Here is an 11,583-nt window from a genome sequence, read left to right as displayed (position 1 = left end):
GGCTCATTCCATTACCGAGCATTAAGCCCCTACTGGTAACCATGCCCGCAGGCCATCTGTTAACAGCATTCCGCCATTAACGTATTGAAATGTTATGTTGTGCATACAAACGACTCGATTACATAACAACAACAACAATAATATAACTCGGTCACAAATCCTCATCACACCGGTTATATTAATCCACACGGATACATCATCAAAATTGCCACTCAGGCGTTCATATTCACATAGCACACATATACCGTCAAAACATACTTGATTAGCAAATATCATTTCACAAAAATACATTTATGAAAAATTCATTCAACCACTAACACACTCCTCCTTATCATAAAGCATACTCAAGGGTTCTCATAATATTTCAAACGGCGCGTAGAAACGACCCACGGTTCAAAAGATACAACAAAACGAAGTTTGGAAAAACAAAATTTCACACAGTCCGCTTGAGCTCCGCTCTGCGGACCCGGACAGAAAAATCACCAAACGAAAATACAGAACCTCCGCTCAGCGGACCCGGACAGGGATTTCCTGCAAAAGGACCTCCGCTCAGCGAACCCCCTCCGCTCAGCGGACCTGCGTAAACCCAGAAAAACCAGTTCTGCAACAGACCGTCTCAGCTCCCTCTAAACCATTCAAAACCCATTTAAACCTTCATCCCAACACCAATACAACACAAACATGCTATATATACACCTAATCCATGATTATCATATGGTTGGATCATCACATATTATCTTTGACCTATATTTCTTCATAAGCAAGAAAACATGGAGAAATGAAAAACAAACATGATCCATGGGAATATCTATCATCATAGTACACATACACACCACAAAATCAAGTTTATATCTTCAAAACTCACAAAACACACAATTTGCCATTGTTGAGCAAGCTTGGAAAAGAGGAAGAACAAGAACAAAGCATACAAAACTACAAGAACCATACAATCAAGATAAACTATATTCATCCCCCTTACCTTGGTTGGATTCTTGGCTCTAGCTTGGTTTGGATTCTACAACTCTCTTCTTCTCTTTGTTTTCCTCTTCTTTCTCTTCTCTTCCCAAGTTCTCTTTCTTTCTTTCTATCTCAAAATATCTCATTTTCTCTCTATATCAAAATATCTCTTTCTATTTCTCTACTTCTCATTTTCCCCCACTCAACTTTCATAAATTCTAATTTTGGCCCAAATGTCACTAAACATTAATTCTAACCAATTAACACCCAAAACATAATAATTACACACATGGAAAGTAATAAGTAAAATATTAACATAATTAATATTTACCGACTGACTCGACTCAAAAACGGTAAAATTAGGAAAATGTAGCAAACATCACAATTAATCAGAAAAACACATTTACGGGCGTTACATTTACCACTTGGTCTAGGAACAAGTTCCCAAACTAGATTTGTCTCGAATTGATTTAATTCTTCTTGCATTGCATTTATCCATTGATCGTCTCCTAAGGCTTCATCAACTTTGTAAGGTTCAATTTGAGAAACAAAAGCCATGTGTAAGCAAGCATCTTTGAGATTTAATCTTGTTGAAACTCCTTGGCTAATATCACCAATAATTTTATCAATAGGATGGTCTCTATGGGTTCTCCATTCTTTTGGTAGATCGTTGGTGTTTGATTCTTGTTGTACACTTTCTTGTTGATTTTCCGATGCCTTCACAATTTTATCATTTGAAAGTTCTTCCGGGGGTAAATCTAAAGGATCATCATCATCACAAACAACTACTTCCTCCTTAGAGGTGTTAGTCTCATCAAAGGATACATGCATAGATTCTTCAATAGTTAAAGTTCTTTTATTATAAATTCTATATGCTTTACTAGAAAGAGAATAACCAAGAAATATACCTTCGTCGGATTTCTCATCAAACTTACCAAGATTGTCTTTGTCATTGTTGAGAACAAAGCACTTGCATCCAAAAATGTGAAAGTAAGCAATGTTTGGCTTTCTTCCTTTGAAGAGTTCATGTGGAGTCTTTTTTAAGATAGGTCTAATGATTACTCGATTTCCAACATAACATGCCGTGCTAACCGCATCCGCCCAAAAGTATTTAGGAAGATTTGCATCACTAAGCATTGTTCTTGCAAGTTCCACTAGAAACCTATTCTTTCTTTCAACTACTCCATTTTGTTGTGGAGTTCTTGGTGCTGAAAAATTATGAGAGATACCATGTTCTTCACAAAATTCTTCAAATGATGCATTTTGAAATTCTCCACCATGATCACTTCTTATGGATACAATCTTTAGTGACTTTTCATTTTGGATTTGTTTTGCATATTTCTTAAAAGCTTTAAAGGCATCACTTTTCTGCACAAGAAACAAAGTCCAAGAATATCTAGAAAAATCATCAACAATAACTAAAGTGTATACATTACCTCCGAAGCTTCTTGTTCTTGATGGACCAAATAAATCCATATGCAACAATTGTAGTGGTCTTCTAGTAGACACCACATTCTTTGGTTTGAAAGATGATTTGGTTTGTTTCCCTTTTGACAAGCATCACATAATTTATCTTTGACAAATTTTATTTTAGGTAAGCCAACAACAAGATCATGTTTGGTTAATTTATTTAAATGATCCATATGAATATGGGCTGCTCTTTTATTCCATAACCATGATTCATTATTATTGTTTACCAAAAGACATTTTACTTTCAAAGATAAATCATTTAAAGAAATCATAAAAATGTTATTATTATTGTACCTTTGAGTTTTACCTCATTGGTGACTTCATCAATAATCAAGCATTCCTCTTTAGTAAATTTGATCTTGAATCCTTTGTCACAAAGTTGGCTAATGCTAAGAAGATTATGCTTTAGTCCTTCAACATAAAGAACATCTTCAATGGATGTGAAAGGTGGTGCACCAACATTGCCTTTGCCAAGGATCCTTCCCTTATTGTTATCTCCATAAGTGACAAAACCCTTGGCCTTTAGCCTTAGATCTGAAAATTGGTTTAGGTCTCTCGTCATATGCTTTGAACAACCACTATCTAGATACCATAGGTTTGAAGTGGTCTTCAAGCAAGCCTACAAAACAAATTAAGTTTTGTTAGGTACCCAAGTGGCTTTGGGTCCATCATAGTTAATTCCTTTCTTAACCCACACATAATACCCACTTGGTACACTAAAGTTTCTTACATAGCAAGCATTGGGTGTGTGACCAATAATACCACAATAAAAACAAGTAGGTTCAAAGTTACTTCTATATCTAGGAGGATAAGATTTCTTCTTAACATAGTTCTTCCTTTTAGGATAATGTTGCATTAATTAAGAGTTGTTCACTTTCTCTTGAATTGGTTGGTTACTAGCCTTGACAAAGATAGTCTTGTTGGAACTTGGTTGATCAAATTTTGAAAAGCCAAGTCCACTTTTATCATTGGAGTATCTTTGTGTGCTAAGAACATTTTCCAATCCAATTTGTCCCTTTTCATATCTTTCTAAAACACGTTTTAATTGAACAACTTGGAAGAAAAGTGATTCACAATTCTTGCATGCAACATTATCTTTTTGAACACTAATCATTTTTTCTTTTTCATCTTTATGTTCTTCTTCAATTATTTTAAACTTTTCTTCTAAAGATGATATTATTTTCTTTTGAGATGAAAGTTTTTTAGAGAATTTTGCACTCTTTTAATAATTCATCTATTGCACCTTGTGCACCATTATCAAAAAGAGAATCATCATAACTAACCTCGCCTTCATCATCTGAGTGGTGTGATGCCATTAGTGCTAGATTTGCACTTTCGTCACTATCGGAGTCTGATGAGGAACTTACTTCATTATCTTCCCACGCTATATAGGCCTTTTTATTTTTGAACTCCTTTTTGCCTTTGAATCCATTTTTCTTAGAAAGTTTTGGACATTCCGGCTTTATGTGTCCTTGTTTCCCACATTCATAACATGTAACTTCTTGTGTTGAAGTGGATGCTTCTTTATTCTTATGCTTTGAGAATTTCTTTCTTTTGACATAGTTAGCATTATCAATATTATTTTTATGACCAAAAAATTTGCCTAACCTTTTTACAAGAAGCAAGAAGTTTTCATCTTCATTCGATGCATCTTTCATTTGGCTTTCTTTTGAATCTACCTTTAATGCGATGCCTTTGGATTTCTTCTCTAAGTTCTCATGCTTTTCCAATCTTCCAAGTTCCGTCTCATATTCTTGAAGCTTTCCGAACAATGTTGCGGAAGTTAATTTTGATATATTTTTCTTTTCGGATATCGCCGTCACTTTTGGTTGCCACTCCCTTGTTAAAGATCTGAGCACCTTAAGATTAAGTTCTTCAGTAGTGAGGGTCTTACCAAGTGCCTTCAAGTGATTTGTCAAATGTACAAATCGTTTTTGCAAATCAAGAATAGTTTCTCCGGGCTTCATTCTAAACAGTTCGTACTCTTGACTTAAAGTATTTAATCTTGATCTTTTAACTTCAGTGGTACCTTCATGAGTTTCTACAAGAGTATCCCATATTTCCTTTGTTGTTGTACATGCTGATACTCGGAAAAATTCATCCATACTAAGAGCACCTTGAAGAAGATTGATCGCCTTCTTGTCAGCAAGAACCTTCTTTCTATTGTTATCATCCCATGACGCTTTAGGTTTATCCGATCCAACACCATTAACGACAGTTACAAGAACATGAGGACCTTGTAGGACAGCCTCCCACACTTCTTCTCCTTGTGCTTCTAAATGAGCCTTCATTCGGATTTTCCAAAAGTTAAAGTATTCACCACAAAACAATGGAGGCTTGTTGTTACTACCACCATCTTTGAAAACCGGATTTGCGGAAGCCATTCTGGATATTTAGGAACAAGTTACCTATAACTTGCTCTGATGCCAATTGTAAGTATGAAGTGCGCCTAAGAGGGGGGTGAATTAGGTTCTTTAAAACTTTTATCGGTTTTATAGAGATGTGTGGATTATTTTTCTGGTTTATGGTAAAGATTATGGAAAGTGTAAAGTGCGGAAAAATAAATGACACAAGGATATATCCTGGTTCCCCTCACAATCCGAGAGTACTCCAGTCCCCTTACGCAGTAAGAGATTTTTACTATTGTTTGGTAACTTGTACAAGACTAACCAAATACCAAGAACAATCCTCTTGACCAAGAACAATCCTCTTGGATTTTACACTAAGTCCATTAAGAGAACAATCCTCTCAAAGTGACTCTCTTGCTTCCAATAATCCTGGACAACAAGGTAATTACAAATTTATCATAAACTGATAATTACAGATAATTGATGATTGAAATTTTGTGCAGCAGGATGAAACAAATTCTATCAGTAGAATTTTTCTTCTCTTTCAATATAGTATATCACACAAATATATAACTATAATGCTCAAGAACTTATGTTATTTGAATATGAAAATAATGCACAGTTCTTGACACTTTGAAAACTGGACAGAAGGAAACAGTAAAAAAACTTGTATGAATATTTTGTGAAAAAAAGAGAAGTGTTTTACGTAAAAAAAAAAAAATTGAATAAATATAGCACTCACACATTTTGGAAACAAGACATATCATTTTAAAAAGAATTGTGACAAGGTGTTAATTTAAAATGAAGAGATGTAACATTATAGTGCCATGAAGAGATGTGTCTGGTAATAAAAAATTAAAATAAAAACTGGAAGAGGATCAATCTATTGTACAATCTATTGTTCCAAGATTTTAACGTGCATATTTTTGAAATGTAAGCAAGACAATAGATTGTTTCAATATGACAATCGATTGATGGTTTTTTTTTTTTAAAAAGACTCTTTTGAAATAAACAATCGATGTTGAGAAAAGAGCAATCGATTGATGATTGATTTTTATATGAGAAAATATTTTGAAAAAAAAATCTAACAAAAATTGAAATGGACCCCAACCAGACTTGAACCCATGAGCTCTTGATTAAGATATTTAGACCAAACTATCAACCACTAAAGCATTTGTATAACTCATTTAAAATATGCATAACAATTATGATATGCTAAAACAGTTTTTTTTTTAAATGAATGAATTAAAAGCAAATTTTTTATGGTTGGAACTAAATGAGAGATCTTGAGCACTAAAAATTATATATTTAAATATGAAATAACATATTTACCATCCTGTTAAAATATCTTCTTGAAACCCTTGAAATTCCATTTTCCTTTCTTTTGCTTTGATTATATTCTTAAGTCATGTCTTTGCCTTCATCAAAATTATCTTCGAAAATGAGGACTTGAATTCACACTTCACACCACTAAAAGTTTCTTCACATACCAAACTCAAGTCTCTAAATTGTTCCAACAAGTCAAACTCTCGAACCATCAACATAGACACGTGCAAAGACTTCCCACTCAAGGCATCAGCTACAACATTCGCCTTACCAGGATGGTAATTCAAACCAAAATCATAGTCCTTCAAGAACTCCAACCATCTCCTTTGCCTCATATTTAACTCTTTCTGATCAAACAAATACTTCAAGCTCTTTTGATCACTAAACACATCAAATCTCGATCCAAACAAATAATGCCTCCAAAGCTTCAAAACAAACACAACGACGGCCAACTCTAGATCATGCGTCGGATAATTCCTCTCATGAACTTTAAGTTGCCTAGAAGCATAAGCTACCACTTGTCCTGTTTGCATTAGAACACCTCTCAAACCCAACAATGAAGCATCACAATACACAACAAAAGGTTCTAACGGATTCGGTAAAATCAAAATAGGAGCAGAAGTCAATCTTCTCTTAAGCTCTTGAAAATTCTCTTCACATTGCGAAGTCCAAATAAAAAGCTTGATCTTTCCTAGTCAACTGCGTCAACGGTAACGACAACTTAGAAAATCCTTCGATGAACTTCCTGTAATAACCAGCCAAACTAAGAAAACTTCTAATCTCTGAAACAGATTTCGGAGCCTCCCATTGAGATACAGCTTCAATCTTCGAAGGATCAACGAAAATACCACCACTTGAAATCACATGCCCAAGAAATCTTACTTCACTTAACCAAAACTCACATTTAGAGAGCTTGGAAAATAACTTCTTCTCTTTCAACACGGTTAACACAACTTTCAAATGCTCTGCATGTTCCTCTTCACTCTTAGACCATTTACAATGGGGGTGTTGAAAAAATTATTCAATAGTTGAATGTCTACAATGGTTTGTTGAATGAGGTGTTTAATGTGATGTGGATTAATTGGTGTTGAAAAGATTCAACATGTTGAATGAGAAAAAAGTGGGGCCACATGCAACACTTTACACAATTTTATTGGTTGTTGTGATTATTTAGATTTTATTTTCTTTTAATCATTTAAAATTAATTATTTCATAGTAAATAAATTTTTTATTTATTTTTATTTTTATCAAAATTCATTATTTTTTTTCCTCTATAAATAGAGACTTGGTTCATTTGATTTGGACTCATAAAAAAAAATTCACTTTTTTCTCTCAATTTTTTTTCTATTTAGCCTTAAAAAAATCATTGTTTAAAAAATAACTATTTTTACATCTCTTATTTATTACTTGCAAGAAAAAAAATTAAGAATAGAAAATTAGAAAAAATAAATAAATTATTAAATTTAAAAAAAAAAAGTTTAAATATTAATTATTTTAATTTAATTTTAATTGATAATAGATATTAATATATAATCATAAAAACAAAACTTTAAAAGAAAATAAGAATATGATGTGGGGTAGGGTGTTGAATTTTATTAAACAAAACCATTGTAGTGAAAAAAAATTGAATAGGTGTTGAATTATTAGGTGGAAGAGAGAGAAGATGATGTGGAAGATAAAAAGTGAAAAAGTAGGGTGTTGAATAATGTAACCATTGTACATAGTCTTAGAATAAATCAAGATATCATCGATGAAAACAACAACAAACTTATCCAGATAATCATGAAAAATTCTATTCATATACTCAATAAACACGCCAGGTGCATTAGTCACACTAAACGGCATTACAGAATACTCATAATGACCATACCTCGTCCGAAAGGCAGTCTTATGAATATCCTCCGCCTTCACACGAATATGATGATACCCATACCTCAAATCAATCTTGCTAAACACACAAGTTCCAACCAACTGATCCATCAAATCATCAATTCTCAGAAGTGGATATCGGTTCTTAATCGTCACTTTGTTCAATTGTCTATAATCAACACATAATCTCATAGAACCTTCTTTCTTCTTGACCAATAGAACAGGTGCACCCCACAAAGATACACTAGGACGAATAAATCTCTTCTCAAGAAAATCTTCAAGTTGACTCTTCAACTCTTTCAACTCAGAAGCAGACATTCTATAGGGAGCCATCGATACAGGACTAGTTCCAGGAACTAAATCAATCGAAAACTCAACCTCTCGTTCCGGTGGTAAATCACTTATATCTTCAGGGAATACCTCCGCAAACTCACAAACTATTGATAATTCCTCAATGGTTCTCTTCTCGTGCACATCTAAGGTTGCCAACAACATAAATAATTCAGCTCCATCTTGCACCGATTCATCGACTTGCTTAGCAGACAAAACAAATCTTCTTTAACACAATTCTCATGAAAGATGACCATCTTATCAAAACAGTTGATATACACACGATTAAATTTCAACCAATTCATACCCAAAATCACATCAAGCTGTTCTAAAGGAAGACAAACTAAATCAATCCCAAAATCTCTACCAAAGATGCTCAATGGACAATTCAGACATACAAAAGAAGTAGAAACAGAACCCATAGCAGGTGTATCAATAACCATACTTCTACGCATATCAGATAAGACTAGGTTCAATCTCTTAGCACAATCCAAAGAAATGAAAGAATGTGTTGCACCGGTATCAATTATGGCAATCAAAGGTGTACCATTAATAAAGCATGTACCTTGGAGTAGCCTCTCATCAGTAGTGGCCTCCGCACCAGACAATGCAAACACTTTTCCCTTCGACTGCTCCTTCTTTGGTTTGTCACATTTGGTACTAATGTGACCTTTCTCTCCACAGTTGAAACAAGTCACACTCGAACCAGTCCTACAATTGTTTGCTTTGTGACCACTCTTGCCACACTTGAAACATGTCACAGGATCCTTACTACAATCAATAGCACGATGACCTTCAACACCACATTTGAAGCACTTAAGTGGAGTAGAAGATCCTCCCCCACTTGGCTTCTTTCCAAAACCAGCTTGTTTCCTCTTGTCATCATACGGTTTCCCACGATCTTGATTCTCCGCTTTCAAACTCTTGTAGAAAGAAGCACTCTCCCTACTATCCTCATCATAAATCCGACTCTTGTTAACCAATTCAGTAAAATGGGTAATCTGTTGGTAACCAATAGCCTTCTTGATATCATGTCTCAAGCCATTCACAAACTTCAAGCATTTAGATCTCTCAGCATTAGCAGTATTGTAGTGGGGACAATACTTGATAAGCTCCTAAAATTTAGCAGCATAAACAACAACTGTACCATTTCCTTGCTTCAACTCAAGGAACTCCACCTCTTTCTTCCCACGACAATCTTCCTGAAAATAGTTCTCCAAGAAGACATCACGGAAAAGGCCCCAAGTAACCTCAATGCCATCTTCTTCAAATCTCTTAAAAGTGTTGTTCCACCAATCTTCAGCTTCCTTCTCCAGCATATGAGTACCAAACTGCACTTTCTGAGCATCAGTACAGTTCATAACTCTGAATATCTTCTCAATCACCTTCAGCCAAGCTTGAGCTTTATCAGGTTCATGCTCACCCTCAAAGACAGGAGGATTGTTCCTCTAGAATCTCCCCAAAGCACGGTACTCATCATCATCTCCATTCCGGTTACCAGCATTCGCTTGAGGAATCTGACCAATGGAGCCAGCCAACATCCTCAACACCTCAGCAATGGCATCATCATTCCTGCCTGTAACCATCGTCCTACGACAACCAAACAACCAGACAAACAGCATCGATCGTGTCAGACACATAAATCAAATACAACAGGATTAGAAAACATTAACGACTATTGACCAACTGGTCGACCATGCTCTGATACCACTAATGTAACACCCCTTTTATACCCCAAAATAAATAAACATATAATCAGAGAATAAGCATGCATATAATTCAAAAGGGCGTCACATCGATGTTTTCAAAAACTAAAAGCTTTTAAAAACCGACAGCATTTATCTACAATATACAATACACCTGGTCATTTCAAATAACACCTAAACATTTAATTACAATTCACACAAAATATGCATTCACAGTGGAAAATACTAAAATAATCATGTATTTCATAAAATGGTTCATGTCCCATACCATGATCATATCTCAAAATCATCTCAACATAAAATAAAACATAATCAGAATATTTGGCTTAAAAGCCTCTCAACAACAAGTAGCCAAATAAACAGGTTCTCAAGTTATAACATAATACATAACCAAATAGAAACATGAGTTAAACACGACTAGTCTACCCAGTGTTACATGACCAGAGCATCGACTCACTACCTAATCTCCAACAAACACGGAAGAATCTCCGGCTAGATCACGCACGAGCTACTAAACTCCAGAACCTGCATGTCGCCAAACGAGTGCAACATTAAAACAGAAGGGTGAAAATACGAATCATTGTGAAGAAAGTATAATAAGATACAGTGGTTAAAATCAAAAATTATAGGAATTTATTACACCAAGCCTAATCATGTAAAATAATACTAATCAATATATTCACACATTTAACCAAGTATGTATCCAAACATCACCCATTTCAATTATCAAACTCATACACATATCACAACTACATCAATTTCACATTTTCAATTACCGCGTAACTCTAATGTGACTCAATGCAAGATATGTGACACTATGCATGTGGTACCGCAATGTGAATCCAACGTTTCACCGCTTTCCGATTCAATATCTAGACTCCAAGCCACGCTTCTGATCCGGACAAGATCAAAGCCGCCACTTATGTTTCCAATTAAGGATCAACGTATTCTACGTCTATTTCCATTCAAGGATCACCGTCTATTACCATGTGAACCCACAGTTTCACCGCTTCCACATAATAAAGCCGACTATGCCCTGAATGAATGTACAATTACCAACCAACTATACAATTAAGATTACCTCATCAATCTTAACTTACCGCATACCCATAATAATTCAACTCTATGAATTATATATCAAATTGTACACAACATTCACAACACATTGATATCAATCCACATAATAGAAACAATATTCAATTAAGATTCACAAAATATAATTAACACTAGTAAATCATACTATCTCATGTTAATTCATATTGCCAACAAAAATTAAGAATAAACTTCCAAATCAAGTATCAATTCATTAGTATTTGGCCAAAAATACAATTACGGTTAGATTCTCAAGATACCGTACTTACCGACAAAACCGAATAATTGATCAAATCCCAAATTTATTTCAATCAATTAAACTTATTGAAATTAATTTAACTATTAAGTAAATCAACTAATTAATAATTACACTACATTAGTTCCAAGTTACTAATTCATTTTCTATTCCAAAACTAATATTTAATATAAAAGATATTCAAATCCACACTATTTCGGTCGGTTCGTAAATATCACATTTTCAACAA

At 34.4% G+C, this 11,583-nt stretch overlaps 1 protein-coding gene across 1 annotated transcript; it reads right to left on the bottom strand.

Annotated features, from left to right (window-relative positions):
• Positions 1 to 9,415: 9,415 nt before the first annotated feature.
• On the bottom strand, positions 9,416 to 9,886 carry LOC131618703 (uncharacterized). Its single transcript, XM_058889870.1, has 2 exons — positions 9,799 to 9,886; positions 9,416 to 9,702 (listed from the first exon to the last, which is right to left on the bottom strand). Exons 1-2 carry the CDS (start codon positions 9,884 to 9,886, stop codon positions 9,416 to 9,418), a joined length of 375 nt encoding a protein of 124 aa, XP_058745853.1.
• Between the last annotated feature and the right edge of the window lie 1,697 nt (positions 9,887 to 11,583).

Source organism: Vicia villosa, linkage group LG7, assembly GCF_029867415.1.
Source record: "Vicia villosa cultivar HV-30 ecotype Madison, WI linkage group LG7, Vvil1.0, whole genome shotgun sequence".
NCBI lineage: Eukaryota > Viridiplantae > Streptophyta > Magnoliopsida > Fabales > Fabaceae > Vicia > Vicia villosa.
This window is presented reverse-complemented; position numbering and strand designations above follow the sequence as displayed.

Excerpts from the sequence above, each read along its gene's own strand:
- LOC131618703 (XM_058889870.1), bottom strand. The coding sequence starts at position 9,886 with ATGGTTACAGGCAGGAATGATGATGCCATTGCTGAGGTGTTGAGGATG. Across the intron at positions 9,703-9,798 it reads GATTCCTCAAGCGAATGCTG|CTCAAGCTTGGCTGAAGGTG; the intron begins GTAACCGGAATG and ends AACCTGATAAAG.